Here is a 24,786-nt window from a genome sequence, read left to right as displayed (position 1 = left end):
GTGTGCCCATCCCAGCCAAAGACTTTGACTGAGTCACACTTTCCTGCGTTGAACTAGTTTTCTACATTTCAACAGACACAGCTCACCATGTAACTAAGCAAGAGAAATATCAGAAAGAAATCGGCATATTACCCATATTCGTCAAAGATAGCGGCGCAAGGTGAAGAACAAGGACCAGAAGCAGCAGAAACATGGTTGACTGAGTCACATAAATGAGCAATAATTGGGATAAACTACGGCAGGAAAAAAAATATGAAGAAAATATTAAAGAAGTACAACTTCTTTTCGAAGCGTACCAGACCAGCGAAGTTATTTGTTGTTTTGGAGCACACAGTTCAATAGTTTGAAATTAAAACTATACCCAAAACTTCTCTTAAGATAAAAACAGAAGATTGGTTTCAAATGGACGTGGCGAGTTGAAATGAAAAAGTGTGGCTGCACGGTCACGATAACACAGGGTAGTGGGAATACACATGGATCGTAAACGGAACGTCATCGATTCCTTGGTACATTTGATAAGGAGATGGTGTTGTTGCGCACTATATCCATAAAATCACATGCCTAAATAAATTCACCGTAAAATAACCTTATCAAAGTTGCGAAAAAAACCAAAAAGAAAGCAGTAAAACATCTGCATTCAATTGTAATCTGGGCAATCCATATCATTAACAGTTCTAGAGGTATATGGACTAGCAAATGAAAAGAAAAAATGGCAACTTCCGGAAATCTGGAGAGGTGTCAGGAAGAAATGCATGTTTTACAGTAAGTGTTTGTGGGAAATTTAATTCTACTTCCATCATAAACATAAGAAAATTAGGTGAACATATAGACACGTTGATAATAGAATAATCATAGGTCTTTGGGTTTTTTGTCCGGGTCTTTCTCTTACAGATCGTCACATTTTTTTAAAAATAACACAACATTAAATCTGACGCTTGCCAATAATGGGAAATTTTACAAACAACGTAGTTTTATCAAACTAATGAAAGTTGGTTCCCAGAAATAGGATGAAATTTTGATATGGTAACCAGCAAAGCGACATTGCTCGAAAGGGTGTGGATGTTACAGTCGGATCAAAACGACATGAAACTTGGCGCAGTTGCGTAATCGGCTGCGTTCCGAGAGGCGCGGTGGAGAGTTTAGGGGTCGGGGGTTAGCGGTTGTGATCGAGGCGAGATGGTCGCGAACTACAGTGAGAATGATGTCACTAAAGATCCCCGTAGATCCTAACCGCTACGCTCCGCCACGCCACTACGAGAACTGCTTACGCAACCGCATCGTAATGTCGCTTGAACCCGACCATAGCATTTGTGTTTAAAGTTAAACTTCTTAGTGTTTAAAGTTTAAAGTTCATGTTGGAACAATACGAGTTATGGTAGAACGAAGTCCGTGCAAAGGATAGTTTGTCCAATCCTCGAAAAAAACGTTAATGTTGTGAAACTTCAATGGGTAACCCTTTTGCCATACTCTACATCTATTCTCTTCACGAACTTCGAACCCAAGGGAAAGTGCTCAGCCTCCTAGATATTCCTCACAGATTCACAGGTATAAATTCAAACTATAAATCACGTTTCAAGGAGCGCGAGCAATTTGAATAAGAAATTAAAACGTAAAAAGCTATTAAACTGAGAAAAATCGGATGACATAATCAAACAAATGATAAACTGAAAATGTATAGCGAATGTAAGCAAACCTTGATGTTCGTTGTAGGAGGCAAGACATTCGTAAACAATATAAGCATTGCCGCAAGTATTACATAAGCTATATCACTATTAAACAGTATCATCTGAAAATAAACAATTTGTCATCGCCTGTGACTAACAATATATTTCAATTCTATTCTCTGTCACAATTAATCACTGACAAGCTGAATCATTTCACAAAGAATGTAATCATCAGTACATTCAAAACAGAGAACTGTTTCAAAAATACAAAGATAAGATCAGATACATCAAATATGGGTAATTTTAAAGCACTAACTCAAAACCAGTTATATAGGAGAATTTGCGAATAATTAGCAACCAAAACCGACTACCCTCACACAACTGCACAACATAGAACATGTCACAAGCATAAAATCAATTTTTCGTCCATGAGGAAAAGATTACAGTGAAGTGTACTGTAACTTTCAACAAGGATTTAAGTACAATTATATGAAATAACTTCTTGTCAGTCTGAATAGATGAAGTTATGGGAGAACAAAACTAAGAAACTCTCAGAAACAAAAAGGTCAAAATGACGGCAAGTGTTGATTCGGTTGAATTCGGTAACGTTAGCCTTCGGAAAAAGTTTGATTAACTGTTTTTCTCTCTCAAAGTTGATGACAAATATAAATAGCAGTAAACTCGGAAATAAATCGAAAATAACCTACCGTGGAACCACCATCGAGTTTTACTGGGATTTTTATTGCATGTTCGAACATAAAGAGCATTATCAGGCGGCCGCTTCTGCAACATGTGACTATTATTTACAAAAATTTGAGGCACATGATTCAAGACGTATCTAGAATTTCATCAAAATAAGACCAGTACTGGAGAAAGTAAAGAAACGTTTCCATTGCAAAGCACCTTTTCTCGAGCAGATGACAACATCGAAAGAATGGAGAGACACACGGCTTGTACGCTCAAAGCAGGAGTCCAGTCCTCCGAAAGGATCGAAAGGCAAATATGACCGTTTGAATAAACGTGTGGATGCACAGGTATATTCTCACCAACGAACATTACCTGCAAAATGTCATCTCCGCAGGAATGCGACAGACATCAAGCACAGAGTGAAAAACGTCAACCACGAAGAAAAGTAAAAGTAACTAGAAGAAATTAAAGAATAACAATAATAAAATTGTTACCAAATTTGTTATTGTTATTATTACTTATTATTTATTTAGAAAATTTAGAGAGTAGACATACCTCAGGCGAATTGAACGGGTACTGTTGAGTAAACCGAAACTGCAGTGAAAACTTTTCTCCTTCGTACAATGTACCTGCTGCGCCTATTACATCCACTCGCCACTGCCTGCAAATGCTTCAGTTAAATTCTGCTCGGTAATTTTTCGAAAACTGAAGGTTATCCCTACTAAAAGATTCCCTCTGAAGCCCAGAAGGTTTTACGTAACTATGTAACGGCTGGTGAAAGTACCAATAGGAGAGACTCTCTCTAATGGAGAACAGACTAATACTAGACTATAATATTTCGCTAACCCGAATATATTTGCGATGTCTTCAAGAGCAGTGACGCGTTAACACTCTAGTCAGACCAAAAAAAGAGGATAGAATGGAATAAGACACATATAAACATCATAGGAGATGACAGTGTGCAGTAGATCAGGACATACAGCTTTAGATACAGAGCACAAGAACGACATTTGTTACTTTTCAAGCGATAAAAGAAATAATCACTGCAAATGGTGATTTAATTAAAGACTGGTTTCAAATGGATCCATCAAAAGCACCATGAAAGTTTAGAAGTGGAGAGAGATAGGACAAAAAAAGAAAAATAAACGATACAGGGCACAGATACGGAAAGAACGTTCCAAACTCATTTAGATTGGTCATTAAATGCGAAATTGTCCAGGAGACCAAATTAGCAAATTAGTGTAGATGTTGAATAGGAATATCTCAAGCTATGCGAATACGCAACAGATAGTTTAATGAGATTTCACAACCACGGATGGGCTGCTCTTAACATATTCGCCACAAGGTGTAACCAGAGATAAATCGCAGCGTTACCTCTTGACACGAAGGTAGTCAAAGGATTAAAAAACCTTGCACAAGGTGAAAAAAAGCAAAAACGAAAACAAAAAGGAGGCAGAATCACTTGGCTGGGTTTTAAGAGACAATCGATGAGTGTCAACAATTCAATTATAATTCAACTTAAGTATAAAGATAAAAGATCCAACAATGTGACAATTTCATTGTGGGAAAATGGAAGTGATAGAGATACATTCTATCTTAACTTTATTGATAAGTAGCAGTATGATTCCATTTTATTCACGATTTACAACCTTAATCCACCTACTGGTAATCAAAGTTGGCATTCGTTACACTAATTTTAAAAAAACATCATGTGCATTTAAACCAGATTTTTTTCAATGCCGCAATCTAGCAGAAGCGCTTAAATTGGGGCTTAGGGACTACTGCAGCCCAAATGTGAACGAAGATGAGATGTAATCAGGATGAACTATGACTCTATGCTAAAATCAAGAGCATCTCATGGATCATCCCGCATCGACTACTCAGAAAAAAAAGTCGGAAGCTATTCGAGTTAATTGACGACATAGCATACCAATAGTTAGTGCTTGAAAGTTACTAGTAAAAAACAGGAATTCCATAGAGAAAACAAAACTCTAGAAAAATACAAAAAAAAAAACCAGCAAGAAATCTGGAAAAAAAAAGAAAGACAGGTGAATGAAACTCACTTTAAATCAGAACTAGCCGCATCCTTGTTAACTACAATGCCTGTTGGCGGTTCAGTAGAGAGTTGTTGTAGTTCTTTCATCAAACGACGACTACTCGCATCCAGCGACATTGCGGATATGTTCACTGAAAGTCTAACTGAAGAAACTAATTTTTATTTGAAAGTTTGAAGAGAACAGTTTACCTTATTTTAATTATTGTCTTTCAGTAGTCTCCGTCAGTATATTAAATGTGTTTAAGAGAATCGCTAGGCTAGTATGGATGGTGAGAAGTCTGGAAATGTAAATAGAAAGAATGAGAAACCAGTCAATAAATGTTGTTATAAGAAATTAGCAAGATAAACATGAGGTGATAATGTGATACACGCTATATACCATTAACAACAATACACAGAAGTATAGAAATGTATTTATGAAGTAAAGTACGAACCAACGATGATATGTCATGCAGGTGGTCACCTGTAAGACTACAACAACATTATCGATTGAACCATCTTACATATCACACGGGGGAAACGCGCAAACATCTGATATTAACACTTCTCTAACACATATCATTGCCGCAGAAATAGCACTTTTTCGTAAACATTCAATGTACCATTTGAAAAACAACTGACCCAGCAGTTTATCAGAGCAAAGATCGGCTATCAAAACAATCAACAGCTGGTAAGACCTATGATCGAATCAGCCGATGTTGCACTGACTTCAAAAAAAAAAAAAAAAACTGTGCATTTGAGTTATGCGAGGCAAAAGTATGTGGTTATCGTTCTGGGAAATAGAGGACGAAAAACAAGTGCAAAAAAAGAGATTAATTTATAGTAGCCGCGCCGCCGCAGAATCACTTTTTTGTCACTTCAACCGATCTGCACTTCTCGTTGTGATGATACGGCCCTGCCCTTTGAGGCACCAACATAGATTCAAACATCGATAGAAAGAAATGTAGGAACGAACTCTACTGTATTGTGGTCTTGATCACAACCTCGAAAAAAAAGGTGTTCAAAGTACAGTGCTGAGTCGTCTGCTAAGTTTTAAAAACTAGACAGCTGACTCCCATACTCTCATCACCCCTGCATCATGCTGAACCAAAACCACCTTTAAGAAATGTCAGTCTATGAGAACGCAAATTTAGAAAAGAAGGTAGTAATTATAGGAAATACCAAATTGCAATAGCACCGCGTGTAGGAAAACCAGTATTTGGAGACAACCAAAGAGAAAATGATCAAAAGAGCACCAAATATAAATGACGAAATACACTTTTGTTCCAGAATTCTATGACCTCTCAGCGATTATCAATGTTACCAGATTCGCGAACCAGAGTTCTTCGTCCAAAAAAATTTGAGAAAATATCATTTCAATCAATAGACCATAATTCAAGCCACTACAAGCTAACCCAATTCATCACAAAGTTTGAGAAGAGATACTACGGAATGAATGAAAAATGATTAACAACAATAATCGCTACAAAAATAATTTTACATAGACCGAATTAAAGGCAAACGGCCTCTATGCAGACACAATATTTCGCAGTAGGCGAAAATTGTTCCGTTGTTATCGATCAACCAGTAAAGAAGGGCGATAGAAAAAAAGTTCACGCAGTCTTGACTGCTAGAGCGCAGCGTATCGAACTGTATGAAGCGGTAGAAAAATAATTCTTTCTACTTGAAAAGCAACATTACACAGACTTGCGGCGCAACTGATCTCGGTGACTTTTCCTAGCTCGTAATTTACAAAGGAAACATCGATCACAATCCAGGATTTTTGCACTGCCATGGTTATGAGTTCGTGAACCTTTAAATCTCTCACCCTAGTCAACAAACGATAGTTTTCAATCATTTTCTTACGGATAGTTTCCCTAATCTGACACAGCAGAAATAACAAAAAATTAAGAAAAAAAAAACAATCTGACAAACCTTCTAACCCCACCTTTATATTCAATTAGCTAAGTGAGATGTTTAGGTCATTTCTTAATGCCTGCAAGAATAGTAGAAGTACTGGCAGCTAACATGATGATATGATTGTCAACATAAACCGAGCAACAGTCTTGAACCCAGGAAAGGTTCCTGGTTGAGAGAACTACCAGGGAGAGTCATTCTTCCTAGTAGTTTAGAAACAAATAAGATTTGAAGCTAAGAAGGAGATTTCCAGATGATTTTAAGCCCTATTATTCCGGAAACTTCTGCAAGAGATAGAAATTCCAAATAAGAACCTTTTGTAGCTGTTTTGACCGAAAAGTTAGGAAAAAAACAAGACGACAAAGGTAAAAACGATTGAACGATGATGGAGGGATAACGAAAGAACCGCAATTAATCAACCCGCTACGATTTGACTGCGAACAAACAATTTTTCTACAAGTGTTGCCACTCGTTCAATAGTCAGTGAGAAGGCGGGCATCTGCATTCCGACGCTGTTTAAGCTCGCTTCGAGAAGGTCTCGGTCCCAGTTTCATCGATGACATTGCAGCTGTAGTTTCTTCCATATCAGACGACTGAAATAAAGACACTTAGTATCGCGAATTATCTACTTCGGAAAGAGAAATCAGATAGATTCTTTGTTCAAATACTTCCCCCTCACACCATTACTGAAGATACATCGAAAAAATCTTGAGAGGGAAGAGCCTCGAGTTTTAATTTTGAAATGAGAGAAAAGATACTTTTTAGAAAAAAATTAATTCAAAAAAGTAGAATATCTTCTAGATTCAATCATATACAAGCTACATCAATCATCATGAAAATTGTATTATAGAAGAACCAGATAATAGAAGCATATTTTGCTCATCTTTGACACGATTCTTCACGAAATTTCAAAAGAAGTGTAGTTTCGGACTTATTACCAGAGAAAAAAAAGGAGAATCAATGCAACAGTTATTCCAGCAAACTTACAAAGATGTGTAGGGAAGCAACCTGTATGTGATACATCCAAACTGTAAAGCAGTTAATCATAAGTACAGAATAGGTTATAGAAACACTTTAATCTTTAAAGAATCTACTATCCGTAGGAAAAATAAAGACCTGTAAAACAAGAACATAACTCTCATAGCTGAATCAACAGAAAACGTAGTAGAAACCCCATGTACTCAAAACCAACCACAACGGAATAGCGACCACTGCGTAGTACGCAAAACAGAGCCAGAACGGCCCTAGAATTATGGACTAGACATATAAAAGGAGTGATGAATGGCCCAGCTGTACAGGATTCCCCGCCGAAAATGCTTTTGCGCGTACAAGGACGACTGCGGAAAGGGGGAAAAAATAACAAATTGCTAGATTATCATCGGTGAAGTGCAGAGGAGCTTATAGAAGTGACACTCGTCTTACACAACGGTTAAATGAAGAGGAAAAGAAACAAAACCCAATTAGCTGTTGTGATTTCATGCTGAAAACCGCACTTATCTAACAGTAACTTCTAAATTTGTGTTTGCTGCTGACTGATGGTATTTGCTTTTTGGAAAAAAAGAGATAATAACATGGCATGTATGCTCAACCCATAGAAATGTATTGCGTAGATACAGAGAAGTTCCGGACATGAATCCAGTTGTGGATGCCAGACTCTAGTGCGCTGAACCTATAGATTTAAGAAGATAATAATGAGTCTGAACGTCCCTGGTGAATCAGTCCTGATGCTCTGCTCTACCTTCTACATATGAAAACGCTGAATGAAAAATCAGCCTTAACTGATCACTAAAAGCCAAAGTTACCTATTTCTAGAAAATGAACAAAAATAACCTGCAAACAAAATGATACGAACTCACAGTTCAAGGTTAAAACAAAATGAACACATTTTCGTACTCGGTACTGTCGAGACGGTACTCTTCATTACTGACCTTTCAAGGTTATGTTTCCAGAGCGTTAAAAAAAAAACCCCCATCGTTATAGAACGGAAACCATGACCCATTAATGATCGAAACTGGTATTAGGAATCTTTTCAAATTACCATCCGCACACTAAAAATATAGCAGAACTAGTTCAAAAAGAGAACGGTCCACAAAGAGTACCTTATTAAAGTTTTATGTTCCACGCACTCCAAAAATTCACCTTCGAATCTTCGAATTTTTCCTCGAAAAGGAATAATGCATCCTGTTGCAGTAGAAAGACGCTATCTCCAACGGGGATAATATGTAGGCAAACGAGTCCAAAAACAATAAGAAGCAAATACATGAGTCATCCTTTTAGCCAAAGGCGCGGAAAATCGACCATCGTATATCTCATTGTAGGAAATGTCAACAGTTTTTTCTTAAACTATACGGAGAGGATTCGTTCGATTCGTCCGAGGACGTGTTCATGCCAATTTTGTGGTGCAGTTATGAATTTGAAAGAAAGAAAGAGAGCACAACTTGAAAAAAAAAACAGCTAATAAACCTCTTGCGCTAGAAGTGCATGTTTTTAAAGGCTGCTAGATGAGTTGAACAGTAATAAACAGATAGTAACAAAATATGTAGATCTACTAATTTTTATCGATAAAACAGACTGAAAACTACTTGAAAACTTTTAAGAATTAAAAATACTGCTCAAGAAATATATCAAGAACTTAGAAGAAATGCAATCGCTGGTAAGAAGCCCTACAGAAGAGAATTTTGCATTAAAATACTGAACAAAACCACTGACACTCACCTCCATCTTGACAAGTGTTGGCATATTCTCTTCATCCGAATCAATATCTATTCCCGTCAATGGCGAAGGACGCGGAACTGGTGTGAGTTTGAGGTCGGATAATGAAAGTTCTTCGCGCAATGCTGCTTTGCCTGCCGTCAGATGTCCTCTGCAAGAGAAAAAAAAAAACAGTTATTAACCAATTTATGACATCTCATAGCACTTCTTCTGCACAATGATACTTGAAAGTGCAGATACACAACAAAGTTATTTGCTAGTAACAACGAGGCAGGAATGGTTTTTTTTTTTCAAAACGGATTTTATAGGAATTTTCATCGTTCCAATAAATAATAATTCATGAAAATATAAAATACAGCAGAGTATTGCATACAATCTGCAGAACAATAACGTGAAAACATTCCAGCAGAGCATTCACCCAGTGATCCAATCAGATAATTTTTGCTAGGAAGAAAGCTCAGGGAGTGTACTGTTCTCGGAGTCATTTATTTTGATAAAACAATCAAATTTGATGAAACAGATATTTTTAAATCACTCTACAATTCGAGACAATTTCTAAAAGAATGTTTAAACAATAACAAATTGCAACATTTCATGAGTGATTTTCTGGAAGTAAAATTACTAAACTAGACAGAAAATAATTGACTTTTACCTCGCAATATATTCTTAGATTTTCTAACAGAGGAACCCGAAATTTTAGAAACATTGGAGCACGTAAATTTCTTTTTTTTCTGTATACATCACAATTCCATAAATTTTCGTACAAAAAATAAGTACAGAGAGGTGCAAAAAGGAACTGCTCACAGTAGACAACCAAGTCCAGATAGTTTTCCAACCAAAATATTGAGTTATTTCTAATTCCGCAAGAAAAGTATATGAATAAAGAAGAGTTAACTGCAGCATTACTCATATACTGTTACTAATACTATTACTATTGCAGAGAAATACTGCTATTTTATCAAACATAGAAGAAAAGATATAAAGAAAAACATAGTCGAGTCAAAATGACATGAAGCACGGTGCAGTTTCGCAAGCCCCTGCGCTCGAAGCGGCGCAGATGAATCGACGCGGCACCATCTCGAAGTGGAGCAAAGAATGGTGCCAGCAAGGGTCCCATTTCGACACAAACCACTAGGTCCGCCGTCCGGTTCGGGCGCAGGCGCTTACGTAACTACACCACGCCTCCTGTCGTTTTGACCCTACTACAAATATGTTGACAATGGCAACACTTTACTGGATACAATAATTCCACGATTAAGTTTAAAAACATTATAATTTAGTAGACACAACTAGGAATCCTGCCCAACTTTTTGAACCTGAGTATCAATAGTTTTGCCGTGTGGATGATTGAAGTACTCTACACCCAACATAGGACTAATCATCTCAGCTTTCAGCTAAAGGGCTTGGCTTTGGGGATAAAACAGCACCACCCTAGCATGCCAATGTTAAGTACAACCAGGAAATGAAAAGCTTTCACGCAAAATAGACTGAAGTAATATGGAAAGTAACTGAATCTCAATCCATGAAATGGATGGAATAAGTTCAAGTGGAAGCAATAACTGAAGATGCATTAACGCATGATTAAAGTAGAAGAAAAGTAAAAATAAATAAAACAAATGCAAGCAGCGAAAACATACTTGAATCTCTTCACTGTCTTCTTCAACTCCTTCAACTGTTGACTTTGCATCATTCTCAGAGTATCTCGCGCCTAAAACGTGTAATAACCAGATTAAGCAGTCGAAACAAATAGAAATTGCACATCTCATAGTCTAAAGAGGTCGATTTTCCAGTGATAAAAAGTCATTAGAATGTAAAATAAAATAAAATAAAATTGAAAAAGAATGGAAGTTATAACAGTGAAATAGGTGGATGAAAAATTGTTTATGAACATATGCAACAGAACTCTCTTTAGGCAATGGTAAGATCAGAACTAAACATATACTTCAAGCATCTCAACGAATAGTTTCGATTAAAAATGGGGAAACATTTATATATTTACGTTCGTTATTGATATTTCTAACCTGCAGAGGTCGATATTCGTTGATCAGATGGTGCATATTGATGAATATGGTCTGAATGTCATTGATTTTCTCGTTCCGTTCTGGATGATCCGGACATCGCACAAGAATATCGAGAAGATCAAGGAAAGCAACCACTACGCTTCTAAAGTAAAAAGACATTTCAAAAGCAGAAGGAAAGGTACTTAACAGAAGAAAAGGACGCATAGATAAAAATACAAGTGTCTACACAAGGTACTCAAAAAGATCGAATTATTCCAACATATTCAAATAGCTGCATCGAAGACAAGATATCAGAGTTTTGACGTTGTGTGGAATCTACAGCGTAAGTTCAGAGCTGGAGTTCGATCTTTGAAATGTTGATGAGAAAGCTGCGGGAAAAATAAATAAAAGTCAAATATCGACATATCGAGGATCAAAAATTAGAACGTGAACTCGAAACCGAAAGCAAAAAAAAAGAGATAAGGACAAACAAAATGAAAAGTGGATTGCACTCTGACGAAGGGGTACGTCACCCGACTAGAAACTATTTACCAACATAGAATAAGCTATTGCAAAGAGGTGTAAAAGTATCAACGTTGACACTTCCATTTGAGAACCAACCACATGTAAGTACAGAGGACAAACCTGTTTAGTTTTTTCATCTCCGTCTTCCAGTCATATTTCGTCGGATACAATTGTTTGATGTTCTGTGATGCAAGGGATCTACAAACATTATCAATAGAAATATTTTCGAAAAAGAAACTACTCAGGAAATCAGAATCCCAGTCTATAACATTCTACGTTTATACGACGTTGAGGTGGAGTAACAATTTAATATGACTACCGTTTAAATAAGAACGATAGGTGTGTTTTCAAAAACAAAGAGGTCCAGGTACGTAAAAGACTGGTTGTCCCTCAAAGTGTGATATTACTCATAAACTTCCGCGTCTCAACATTGCGATTATTGTTGGTCTGTGCAACTTGTGTTTCGATCTTGTACACCATGTTAAGTGTACTGTATTTCATGTTGCTTCTTGAGGTCCTTGCTCAAGAAGTGGTGACCCCCCTTACTCTGATGATTTTCTATGTAATTGAGTAGTAGCTTCTTCGAGTTGTTCCTTTCCAGACAAATTATTGAAGAAGACTTATCATCTATTAGAAGTGAGAACTGAATCATTGCAGCACAAAAGAACTACTATACCACCTATTCTTCCAGCATTGTTTTGCTCATTGCAGACATAATCGCTGATCTAATTACAATGCTAGCTTCCTCAATGAATTCTTTTTTTTTTTTTTTTGTGCAGCAGCTCTCCCAACACTCAAGCAGAGACTGAGTTCAAGGTTCGATTACAAGCGCTGCTATAAAAAAGAAGAAGAAAGAGAATGCAAAAATCAAAACAAGACTTTCTTTACAACTGCGGAAGAAAGAAGAATGGTGTGAGCTTCAAAGCAAACAGCAAGAACATTTCATTGAACTCTTTCTCATCTTAACTCTTTCTCAGATCATTTTTATAGTTTGTCGCGTCATCCCATTTTAAGAAATATGAGGAAGCACCCAGGAGGAACGAACAAGTCCCTATCCTTCATTCAGCGAAATTGAGAGCATAGCGCCGTCGTGCAGACGACATCGAGTGGGGAAGAAGAGTCGAACAAGATCGGATGCAACTCTATTTCACAGAAAATGACAATCTTAACAAAGACATTCGCAATGGTGTGATCATTTTTTCCCTACGTAAGTAACGGTGATTGAATTCCCGCTGCAGAGTCATTCACTGCATTTCCTGATTACATGTCTTACTAAGAAACCGTGTGGAAAAAAAGAGAAGTTGAACGTAAGATTTTATCAGAAATGATGCAATGCGTGATAACTAGCAGAAATCGAACGGCATTACTGTGTTACTCGCAGTCATCACTAATGATAGAAGCTTGATCTGCCAACTTTTCCGAAAAGAAAAGGATGGAAACAATTCGAACTAGTTATCTCATAGCGTACAAAGACCGCAGACCGACTGTCTCCTTACATATGAGTGAACTCACCTAATTATATCATCCTCTAAACGATATTCTTCTCCGAATACAGTGAATACGGTTTGTACAGGTGGTGGCGGTAATACAGCACCCTGACTGATCCGTTCTGTGGTGTAGTGTTGAGCGTAGTCGGGCGGTGCAGGAAATGGGCTAACAGCCAAAGCACCGGCTGGTTGATTCATTCTGGAAGTCCCATATTTAGTTCACATCAATTACTCAAAACTAAAATAACACATATGCAACGGGCGAATGACCTTGCGATCCATGATAGCGATAGCTAAATACATTGAAAGTTCATGACTATTCCTGCGGCTAGGGAAATGACTGATCGAATAAACTGTGACATAGTAACAAAAAGTGTGTAGTGCTGGAATTTTGGTGAATAAAACATGACCAGCACTGTGAACACAACCTCATTACGTATCCATGTAAAAGGTAAACAGAACCATTGAAAAACGTTAACGATGAAGACAAATATGTAAGGTTTAGATCAGCCTATAATTTCAGAAAGAGGATAGAAGAAGAACGGAAGAAATCTGGGAAGCATAAAATCCATAACGTTCCTGAATAAAACAAAATAAAATACATATTGCTTATTTACTTATTTTAGCGATGAGTAACTAAATTAACCAGTAACTAGACTTCTTACTAAGCAATTCATGCGAAGAGAGCGAAACGCGAGAGATACTTTGTTCCTCCGAAATCTAAATGATTTGACACAATATTGTTTATAGTCGAGTCAATACAAACAGAAACGCGGAGCACTTGCGCAAGCGGCCGCGCTCGATGCGGCGGGCTGGAGGTAGCGGTTGGAATCGAGGTAGGCTAACCGCAGACTGTAGCATTGAACTGTGGTAGCAGGGATCCTCACTTGATCCTAACCGCTACGCTCATCCACAATGTTTTGCGCGCAACCATTTACGCAAACGCACCTTCCTTCATGTCGTTTTGAGTCTACTATACTTTCTTATACAATTATAGTAGGGTCAAAACGACATGAAACACGTACGCAATTGCGTACGCGGCTTCTTTCGAGGCGCTTCGGTGGAGCGTACCGGCTAGGAGCATGGTGAAATTCTTGCTGACATCCCCCATCGCTGCAGTTTGCGACGGTCCCAACTTGGTTCCAGCTGCTGCCTTCACCGCGCCATTTCGAGCGCGTACGCAAACGCACCGCAACTACACTCGTGTTTCATGTCGTATTGACCCGACTATACTAAACACATGCAGTCAGCGTCTCTAAATTCCTCCACATATATTCAATACAAGTGCACATGATATGGGATGAGACCTTTGCTTAACGAAATCCGAATGAACTTCTGCCTGCCTGGTTAGGAAATTTTGACACAGCCATTGCAGTTGCTGGGTGCTCAAAAAAGACATAGTGGCAGATCCGCAAACTGGTTCCTTTCGAGACAGAGACCATAGTTTTAGTCGGGTCAAGGCGATCTGTAGCTCGCTGCAGCCGCGTAAGCGGTCGCGCTGGAGCCGCAGTTGTGATCGAAGTGGGGTCATTGCTAACTACACTCGGACTGTAGTGACAGCGATTGTCCTACTTCGATCGCAACGCTGCATGAACGTCGTTTTCGCCTGACTGTACATATTTAGAAATGGCTTGAAAAACTATACGTGTTACTAACGCTTTCACCAGGTTTTTGGTCACGTAAATGGTCGTAATAAAAGGATGAGGATAAGGTCACTGGCGTATGAATCCACTTGGGATGCGCCAACGCGTTTTACTGTAATTCGGTTTTTGGAACGCGTGTTGGTCTATACAATGACTTGCGGGGACCAGCCAATGATCAAGTCAGTGTTTTTATCCTCCCAGACAAGTCTGGTACCAATTTATCGACCCCGGAGGGATGAAAGGCTTGGTTTGTACTAGGGCGGTTTCGAACCCTCGACCGTGTGGCTACAACGGGCCTCTAAATGACTGTGCCACACACGTCCTAATGGTCGTATTACATCCTGCAAAATGCCGGCCTTCGATACCTGAAGGTTTGGATCGTTGTGGAATGGGTGCAAGGTACTGGGTCATTGCAGACACACACGAAGAAAGCAACCAAGCAAGTGGTATAACAAAACCGCTGTGTGAAGTGTTCTTGCAGTTGTTCTTGGATGCACTCGTAAACCAATAATTGTGGACACACCTATATAAGGAAACTTTACGAGTGTCAGAAGACGAACAGCAGGTAATTCAAAAATTCAAACTATTAAGCAAATAAATTTATTAAATAACAAACAATTCTGATAACCTGTATTATGACTACAGCCTGTTAGCCTCACACATACAGTTTAGACATGACAAAGCGGCTATCCCGTCCAGAAATACAATGCTTATTTGTCAAAATAATTATTGGGAAGACCTCCGGTTAAATGTACCAGCTTCAAATCCTCGGAGTATTGTCTTCCAATGACTGTAGAGAACCGTTTTTGTATAGATTTAAGCAATTCTAGAAAGATCTACTGTGATGATGGAATCACTCGCCAGTATAAGCAAATAATCGACTTTTCTAGAACTTATTTGAAATATTGGGATTTGATCTCCTACACGGAGATTAGTGATCAGTGGTCAAAGGTACTTAGAAAAGAAATGGAGCACGGTCTTCAACAAGTTGACCAATAAGGAAACAACACCTCATGGACTAAATGGAATCATGAACTAAACGAAAAATTCCCTCTAAAATTCAATTTCTACGCGGATTATTGAGATCTGAAGGACTAACCGTAAATAACCGTCAACAAAAACCAAGAAAAATCTCAGCTGACCATTAGGTATTGCACATAGCTTCAGCAACCAAAATTTACTAAGGCTGCCACTTCACTAAGATGAAATTGTTTAGGATAAAAATGTTGACCAAAAATGTCGTTTGTTTAATGTATGTTTTTGTTTTAAATAAAATGAATAAAATAAAATATGAAAACATGAATAAAGTAATGTTTTGCCCGTACCTTAAAAAAGGGAACCATCTGAAGTAGATGATGGCTTTCCACATCGTCTGTTTTACAAGAACTCCCCATTTTCAGAGAAAAAAAGTAGCCAAATTCAGCGCTCTAGACGGAGAACTAAGAAATGCGTCGACGTCAAGGCGAGAATCGGGTGATTTCGATCCGGAACCCGAAAAGAAATATGGGAAGATTTCGGCGAAAGTTTCGCTGAAGATCTACCCATTTGTCAGACAACTACAGAACGATGTCAAAACATAAGATGAGCTGACTTGCCTACCTCATCAACGAGAGCAACCGCATGTACGAATCGTCGTAGGACCAGGCTTTTTCGTCAGGCCGTCTCTCAATTCAACGAACTCCTTCATCTCGAATTCCTATCGCTCGGCACTCAGCCAAGCTGGACGAATGCGTTCGTGGTTTCCATAGTTTTTCTTTTGTTTGTTCTTGATTTCAAAAGTTATACCTGTGACCTGGATTTCCCTCTGTTTTCTTCTTCTTGGATATCATTCCGCCGACAATCATCTCTTCCTTTCGGTCGATCTGTAGTTGCTTGAGAATTATAATTGCAGGTGGTGGAACCTTATTCTCAATTCTCTACTTCAGTACTCTATTAATAATTTCCAAATGGATACTGAAGTGGTGAAAGCTTTTAATGCAGAGGTGAGTTGGGTTTTTCAATTTAGTTTGTTCTTCTTCTATTACCAAGTGTTGCTTCCTTTTTCACAATTTGATCATTTCATTCATTGATCGGTCTTCGAGAATTGAGGAGTGTATTCTTCAAAACAGATAACTCTTATGTACCGAACAGCTAAGAATACGTTTCTCTATTTCATATGATGATTTGCAGCTAACATCTGTCTACGAATCAAAACCTCCTTTGAGCAAGAAGAAGATTCAAGATATATCTAAGGCAGCGTTAAAAGCGAAAGGATACTATAAACATGTTGTATTCAGTGTGGAGAAATTTTTAGCAAAGGTATGCATTTTCACACATTAGACTTTCGTTTAACATTCATTGAATCATTCCAAGCGGATTATTCTAAATCCTTATAAATGTAAAATTCCTAAATATTATTCAAGCATATCGGCTTCAAGTGGTGGGAACTCAGAAGCGAGTTAGTCTAAAGAAATTTCCCATTCAAGTTCTACCAAAGTAAATTCGCTCAGCTGCAAGTTTTTGGTGTTTATTGTTGTTCCCATTCATAGTACACTTTTCTGTTTCAATGCTTTGTTAGAATTTGTGCATGAATGTGAACACAATCATCAAGGAGTTTGAGAAGTTGAAGCAGTCTTCTGGAAGGTCCTTTTTACCTTGGAAACTGAGTATTATAATGCGAGAAGCAGAGAAAAACATCTTCGTTAACAGCTTCTGGGACATTTTTTCTCCTAGAAAAATCATCTTCTAACCATTTCTTCTTCGTTTCAGTGCAAAATCGAATATAAAATCCCATGTCTTTACGTGATTGACAGCATCATTCGTACATCCAAACATCAATTGAAAGAAAGGGATGTGTATGCGGCACGATTCCTTAAAAACTTCTCCAAGACGCTGTCTGATCTTCTTACCTGTCCTGTATCCGAACAGGTGAGTTATTACTATAATGTTCTGGTCATATTATCGCTGCTTGTAATCGTTCCTTCCTCATTAGGAGATTATTGTTTCTATACAGTTGATGCTTGTGTTTTTAGCCTCGTGTGGTTCGAACTTTGAACCTCTGGGGAGCTAATGGTGTTTTTAGTGAGGAACAGCTCGCCCCTTTCAAACAACAGTGTCGCGACATGGGAATAGGTATTTTCTTTTTTCCCTAGAGTAAAACAGTGGTTAAATTTTTTGGCATTGCCTAAACTGCATGTTTTCTATGAATCTATGAGTTTATTCTTCGAAATAGTGAAAATTTTAAGATACGGATATCGAGAGAGTGGAACGTCTTGTCAAAGGAGATGATGCAGATATGTCGAGATATGGAGGTGCGTACGGACGAGCAAAAGAAAAGGAGAGAAAGAAACATCATAGGAGCTCTGCTCCGGAATCGCCACCACATCAAGATTACGATCAGCCGGTGAGTCGTTTTCCTTTGGTTTATTTGTACAAATCTCTCTATTTAAATTGAAATTTTATGGGAATATTCGACAAGTCTGCAGTTTAGTTTCGTTTCTACTCTATTTATGTAGCAAATGCTTAGATTTAGGCACCTTCTACCACTCCTCCCATGCCGCCCCCTGCTCATCTCTTGGCTGCTGCTGCACCCACTATTGAAGCTCCTGTACCACCTGTAACTGTTGTTAACGATCCTGACAATGAACCATCTGATGAAATTCCTCCATGTGCGTCATAATACTTTTTGCACACCATTTTCCAGAGCCAGATCTTTTCTGTCCTCATATTTTTACAGTTCATACTAAGTTCGATTGTTAGTTTAGGTGGACTAAGCGAACGCAAGCTTCTCGAAATGATGATAGATGCAAATTTCGACTTTAGCGGTGCTTTCAAGAACGATATAGTGCTGTTAAGGAAGGCTCATGGTGTAAGTGCTTCTAATTCAATTTTGTATCTATCCCCAAGTTTTCATGCTCTAGCTTAGATTGTTTTTAGTTAATTTCTCGTGCGCTGGATGCTAGAATACGATCAGTAGGAGACAAACCGGAGATCAAGGTGTGTGAACATCAGTTTTCTAATCTGTCCAAACAAATTCACTATTGTTTCATTTTTTAGTTTTTTAATTGTTTTATTTTTTAATTGTACTGATTATCGTTTACTACATGCTTACTTTTACATTTAATCATGTAGCGATGCAGAATTGGAGCTTTTAAAGAACCCAGCAAACGGTATCGTCAGTAGAACTTCTGGTTGCTCATTTCAGGATCTGTTGTCGAGCCAGTTTGACTACAGTGACGAAGAAGACGATGGAGACGAGAGTAAAAAGACAAAAAGATCAGAAAAAGTCACAGAAGTGTGTCAAGAAGACCTTCTAAGGTTGTCCAAAATTTAGCTACATATCTTCATAATTTCAGCGATTGGGAATTTAGAGCATTACCTGTTTGACAGTGTTCAATAGCATTGCCGTAGTTCATGTTGACCATCCTGCTTTTTCTATAGCTGACTAATGCAATACAATATCATTGTTTATTTTTCAGTATCGCTAGGAATTTAATAGAAGATCCGAATGTGATTGCGGCTTTCAAACACATGCATGCTGAACGGATAGTTGCTCTAAATCAGGTGATTTGATAGGGCTTTAGGAAGTATTCTTTTTTGGTATTACTGGTGAAGCTGGGAGCTAATTTTTAGTTTGTTTAAATAACGCACTTTGGTTTTCCTTGTAGTTTACGAAAGACTTTCGTTACTTTTCAGATAGCTGCACAAGCCCAGCAACGTTCTTTATCAGCTACATCCGGAGCATCAGGAAGCACGACCGTTCCAATGACGTCATCATCTTCCGTCTTTCCTGGTGGCACAGTAACTAGTCTTCAACCACCAGTAACATCTGCAGCAGCACTGCAGGGAATTAGTCTCCCAAAGGGTCTTCCGGGTGGAATTGCACTGCCACAAGGTCTTCCTGTAAGTTGTATTGGTGTTTTGTAACTATAATGCATGCATTACTTTATTTTTGCTGTGATTGATTCCGCTGCTACCCGTAAAGATATCGAAGTACGATTTTTAGCGACTGGACGTTAGCCTGTTCCAGGCCGGACTGCCTAACCTTGCTACTTTGCCAGGAGTCCAAAGTCTGCCTAACCTGCAAGGTCTTGCGGGTCTTCAGTCACTCAATCTTGCCCATCTAACTGCTCTCAATCCAGCAAATTCTACTCAGCCCAATCAGGCTCTTCTTAACTTATTGGCCAATAATTCATTGGTTAGTTCATCTAGTGTCATTTGGCGGCTTTTTTGTGTTTGACATTCTTTTTTTTTGTTTTTGTGTGTCTTGGGTACTTCTTGAGTTATGAGTCTTGCATTTGTTCTGATTAAAATAACAATTTTTACGATGGGGAGGGTCTTTTGGTCGCTCTAACCTACTCTTTCCTTAAATAATCAAGCTCCAAATCAGTCATGATTCAAACACTTCAGCAAGATGTAGATTCTCCCATACCTCCTTGCTTGGAATTGATTTTACTGTGCTTCCGACATTTTCCTTTATTTTTTCTTTGGATGTTGTATTCTAATTCTCCTAGGTGTCGAAAATTGGCAGCTTGCCCAGTTTGTCATTCGCTAGTGCTAGACCAACCCCTGTTTCACTTCCTGGAGGGATTGATCCTGCTCAGTTGGCTAAACAGCAGGTAGTCACAGTAATTAAGTGTTATTATTGGGTTCATAATATATGTTTGAACTCAGGAGATCCTGCAACAACTAGCTTCTGTTGGAGGAAGTGGTACGATTAGCGGCGTTCCTCCACCATCTGGTCTAGGTTTGTTAGGAGCTGCTCCGGCGCAGCTTCTGAGCACACTTCCAGCTGCTCCTGTACCCATGATGACTGATGACAACGAGGTAAAATAGAGGCGCTTAAGTCGTTATAAGGCTTGATTCATTGTGATACTTTTATAAGAGTGACAAAGATACGAGGAAGAAAGACCGCAAAAGGAGTCGGTCGAGAGATCGTGGAGATCATAAGCGGCGAAGGAGCAAATCCAAAGAGCGCAAGCCAGAGAAAGTGGACAGAGAACGACGTAAATTAGGGTTGCCTGCTGTTCAAGAAGGATTTGTTACAAGTGAGTCAACTTTTTGCGCTATTTAATCCAATATCTGATTTGCTCTCCGCATAAGGGTACAGTATTTCATTATAACAACGGCGTATAAAAGAGCAAAATTGTTATGTTATTGCGTTCTAGACTTTTTTCTCACTTTTTACTTAGTGTTTACTTTTTCAGTTGCTTCTAAAACCCTCTGGTTTGGTCGTCTTCCCGTGAATTGTAGTGATTCTGATATCCGGGTTTGTAAATTTATAACGGAACTACCTTTTGACATTTAACATATCCGAGACGTGAATAATATTTGTATAAATTTTACGTTTTCAGGCAGCAGTTGCTAGTGCTGGCGATGTTATGCGAGTGAATCTCATCAGCTCAAGAGCCTGTGCTTACGTTACCATGAGCTCAAGAAAGGCTGCTTATGATGTGATGCAGCGGTTAGCAAGGGACATGCAAATTCAGAGGAAGAACGTGAAGGTACTTATAAGAATTCCTCACAAATCTAACTTCTGTCACATAATTTTGGCTATTATTATTTAGGTGGATTGGGCGAAAGGTACGGGAATGAAAGAGAACGAGTTAGCCAAGTACTGGGATAGCGAGCGAGGACTTTCGCTAATCCCATGGGATCTGCTCCCTAAGGATATGGAGCGATTTTGTGAAGGGTCTTATCTGGATGTCGAATCACTCCCACCTGAGAGAAGAAGTTAGAGAAATTTGCAGTGGAAACTTCGATACAGAATATAACATTATACTTTTTGAAGCCTTGGTGAATGACGCTGGAACTACAACCATAGCTTCAACAACAAATGCTGCCGCATCAAAGACGGATACCTCGTCACCGAACTCTCCGCAGTCCAATTCCATGCACGCGTCACCAATAAAATCCCTTGTGCCGGATTCACCGGCGGTGCTGCCTCCACTACCACAAGCAGTTCCACCACCTTCTCCATTTCCTCCATTTATGGGTAAGAAAGCTGTTTTAAAAGTTATCAAGCATAGCATTCCTGCCCATAGCATTGCAATCTTGAGAATCTTGGGTTAAGGACTCTATTGAACTATTCAGGTGCTCCACACGGAGGACACGGTCCGTTTATGGGACCACCCCCACAGATGGTTCCTCCACCAAACTTCGGTATGCGATTACCTATGCCTTCAAGTATCCCATCGGGAATGCCACCAGGAATACCAGGACAGGTGAAGACAGCTTGACTTTTCTTAGTCTCTTTATTTCCTCTTGTAAACAACCTGCCTTTCAGATGTTTGGTGTTCCTCCTGGAGGTCCTGGTGGTATGATGATGCCCCCACCTGTGCATCCGCCAGGAACTATGCCACCTCCTACATCTATGCCACCACCTACGTCAATGCCGCCGCCTACGTCAATGCAGCCGCCGATACCAGGAGTTTCTGGAGTGCCCAGACCATGTCCGCCAGTACCCTCTGGAGGATCAGGACCGCCTGGTGTCCCACCACCAAATTTCAACTCACCGCCAATGAGAGGAGGATTTGGAGGGCCAGGCGGTGGTGGATTCAGAGGTGGTCGTGGAGGCGGATTCGGAGGAAGAGGAGGATTTCAAGGGGATCGACCGTTTAATAACAGAGATGCGCCTAGTGCTAATGTTACAGTAACTAGAGGAATGGTTGATGACAGGCACGATCCAGACAGAGATGGAAGAAGACCATGGAATGACAGAAATGATCGTGGTGGCCACAGAGATGGTCCTCGTGGACAGTGGAATAATGATGGTCGAGATGGAAGGGGGGATAGAGATCAGGAGAGAGACCGACGCCGCGATGACAGTAGAGGAGATAAACGAAGGAGCCGATGGGGAGATTCAGAGGATCGAGGAGGAAATCGGTGGGAAGGGCGTGATAGACGGAGAAGTGAGAGGGACGACAGAGATAGGGACCGTAGGGACAGAGATAGGGACCGAGACCGAGACAGAGACAGGGATAGAGACAGCGACCGAAGACGGGATCGAGACAGATCAGAGAGGGCCGACAAAGGTCGACGGGAGCGTGAGGATCGCGAACGGCCTAGAACAAGAGAAAGAGAGGTAAGAATTTGTGTTTATCTCCTAGAATTTTAAAAAGAGAAGCTGACTGTCTTGGGCCTAGTAAACAGTTTCTCTGAAAGATTAGTGCTTTGTATGATAGACCAGTGTGTATTGAATCTGGCAGCTAGTTCCTCTGAAAGATTAGCATTTTGTGGGTGGAGCAGTCTTTCTGTAAGAGGGTTTACACATTCTTTCGCTAGATTTCTTTTTCTTGCATTGAAATAACAGTTAACGACTTTTTCAACAGTCGTATAACAGTAGTTCTTTTTTTGTGGAATATAGGATAGAAAGGAATTACTGTAAACATCCTATTTCATATCTACATGGTAAATAGAGCAGCGTAATTGTTTGCTTTGGTTGTACTATTGCTTAAAAGTTACGAAAGTTGTCAAATGCATATTCTAGTCCCCGCGGTATGATGATCCACCACCATCAGAGTCACTTCCTAAAAATGGATCCGAAGAAGCGATGGTAACTTCGACAACAGATGTTGAGCCAAATGTAACTGCGTCGAAACCTCCAAATTATTCCGAGGTCGATCAGATGGTGAGTCAATTCGTAAACATTTTTCTTGGCATTTCATGGACTTTTTTTTTCTTTTTTTTTCTTGTCTCATATACTGTGCAGGTGATGAAGTTTTTAACGGTTTCGTTTTATTTCTGTTCGAATTTCTACTTCAGAAGGCAGTTGCGAAAGAGGACGAAATATTAGACAATGCTTTATCGACACCACCACCCACAGAGGCGTAATTATCATATCTTCACAAAGTTTCCTGAATCTAATCATCAAGTATAGCCCAATTGATATTGTAACAGTGACTGTGTTGAATCTAATGCCATGAGAAAGGAAGTTTGCATGGGAATTGTCACAAAGCTCAATGATTCTTTGCGGCGTCATTTATTGTTAGTCCACTTTGTCCAAAATTAGATCTATTTTTGTTTATTTAAGAAAGTAATTCACTTCATTCATTGTTGCGTTGATTTAATAGTGCAAGCATTTCAATCCACAACTCTTTCATATTAATTTGATTGTCAATCCAAAGCTAGCTGTATTCAAAATTCTAATATTAGTTAGTTTGGGAAGGCTGTTAGCGTATCCGAGATACCTCCTTTGGCAAGCGGCTGTGATGACGTCATTAGGATCAAGTCGCAAGGCCGCATTTGCACACTATATACATCTGATATTTCATTACGCACTCAGAGAATGATCTATCCATCTTTTGCTCTCTTGTTAATATTGTTAGTCTTGTGTTTAATTGTTAATGTTTTTTGGATTTTTTTTTTGAGTGCTAGTGTGAATTAACATGTGTTTAAACAATAATAGAAAACTTAACACGAAGATGTTATATGACATTTGTGACACATTATTACTTCACTGGGATAATTGTACTTGTACAGCAGGAGAAAGGATGTTTTGACTTTGCTTCAACAAACGGTTGGTTCTATGGTCCGTGCTAAATCAGAAGTAAATTGTGGATAGGATGCAATAACTAGAGAGAAATGTGTCAATTGCTGAGAAGTATAAGCTTGTAGTCTTCTACATCCTTATCTATGTTCTTGATTTTTTACAGATGTTCTTCAGCACATCTGTACGGCATTTGGATGAGTTTTGATAATGAAATTGTTAAATTAGCAAAAGTGCAGACAATTAAGAATGATTGAAAAACTCCTTAATATCCTATTTTAATCTCAACTAGAAATTGAGAATCTAGTACAAGCGGTATATTTTACAAAAACAAAGTATTCTTTCGATTCGCGCATCCTCTTCTTTTTGGCGAGAAGTAAGCTGTGAAAAAAAGTGAGGGACAGGGAAAAATATAAACAATATTTTTATTATATAGTAGTTCGAGGAGGTTGCCTCTGTATACCACTTCAAAAATTAATAACGATTTGTGAGTTGTAGTCATTGCGGGTCGAAGAGGCACATTGCAGCATGTAGCAACGGCAAGTTGATTTCTAGGAAATATGCAAAATTTCAGTTCATTTACGTCATGACCTTTTGAGCATTGCTCCAACGCCGTTTGGAGTGAAACATAAGAAGAGTTTGAGGATAGC

At 39.0% G+C, this 24,786-nt stretch overlaps 3 protein-coding genes across 6 annotated transcripts; 1 reads left to right on the top strand and 2 right to left on the bottom strand.

Annotated features, from left to right (window-relative positions):
* Positions 1 to 1,772: 1,772 nt before the first annotated feature.
* Positions 1,773 to 4,524, bottom strand: RB195_007680 (uncharacterized protein; the record flags this gene model as incomplete). 2 transcript variants are annotated; one of them, XM_064181435.1, is made up of 5 exons in its annotated part: positions 1,773 to 1,786; positions 2,372 to 2,447; positions 2,568 to 2,723; positions 2,907 to 3,012; positions 4,415 to 4,524. In XM_064181435.1, the coding sequence occupies 5 exons, from the start codon at positions 4,522 to 4,524 to the stop codon at positions 1,773 to 1,775; spliced, it is 462 nt and encodes a 153-aa protein (XP_064038225.1). The 2 variants fall into 2 exon arrangements, with proteins under 2 accessions (XP_064038225.1, XP_064038226.1); XM_064181436.1 differs by having other exon boundaries at positions 4,415 to 4,494.
* Positions 4,525 to 6,776: 2,252 nt separating this feature from the next.
* On the bottom strand, positions 6,777 to 16,292 carry RB195_007679 (uncharacterized protein; the record flags this gene model as incomplete). 2 transcript variants are annotated; one of them, XM_064181434.1, is made up of 7 exons in its annotated part: positions 6,777 to 6,896; positions 9,019 to 9,166; positions 10,653 to 10,723; positions 11,037 to 11,178; positions 11,661 to 11,738; positions 13,053 to 13,226; positions 16,270 to 16,292. In XM_064181434.1, the coding sequence occupies 7 exons, from the start codon at positions 16,290 to 16,292 to the stop codon at positions 6,777 to 6,779; spliced, it is 756 nt and encodes a 251-aa protein (XP_064038224.1). The 2 variants fall into 2 exon arrangements, with proteins under 2 accessions (XP_064038224.1, XP_013301098.1); XM_013445644.2 differs by lacking the exon at positions 16,270 to 16,292 and having other exon boundaries at positions 13,053 to 13,225.
* Positions 16,293 to 16,616: 324 nt separating this feature from the next.
* Positions 16,617 to 23,481, top strand: RB195_007678 (uncharacterized protein; the record flags this gene model as incomplete). 2 transcript variants are annotated; one of them, XM_064181433.1, is made up of 23 exons in its annotated part: positions 16,617 to 16,652; positions 16,840 to 16,968; positions 17,419 to 17,577; positions 17,682 to 17,781; positions 17,895 to 18,052; positions 18,182 to 18,317; positions 18,414 to 18,517; positions 18,586 to 18,645; positions 18,854 to 18,966; positions 19,128 to 19,212; positions 19,345 to 19,551; positions 19,679 to 19,846; positions 20,163 to 20,267; positions 20,323 to 20,475; positions 20,534 to 20,696; positions 20,856 to 20,917; positions 21,003 to 21,152; positions 21,216 to 21,381; positions 21,440 to 21,643; positions 21,742 to 21,872; positions 21,935 to 22,732; positions 23,138 to 23,278; positions 23,413 to 23,481. In XM_064181433.1, 23 exons carry the CDS (start codon positions 16,617 to 16,619, stop codon positions 23,479 to 23,481), a joined length of 3,597 nt encoding a protein of 1,198 aa, XP_064038222.1. The 2 variants fall into 2 exon arrangements, with proteins under 2 accessions (XP_064038222.1, XP_064038223.1); XM_064181432.1 differs by having other exon boundaries at positions 19,655 to 19,846.
* Positions 23,482 to 24,786: the final 1,305 nt, after the last annotated feature.

Source organism: Necator americanus, chromosome I (genome assembly GCF_031761385.1).
Source record: "Necator americanus strain Aroian chromosome I, whole genome shotgun sequence".
Classification (NCBI taxonomy): Eukaryota; Metazoa; Nematoda; class Chromadorea; order Rhabditida; family Ancylostomatidae; genus Necator; species Necator americanus.
Note: the sequence above shows the minus strand (reverse complement) of the source record. Positions and strands in the feature narration are given on the sequence as shown.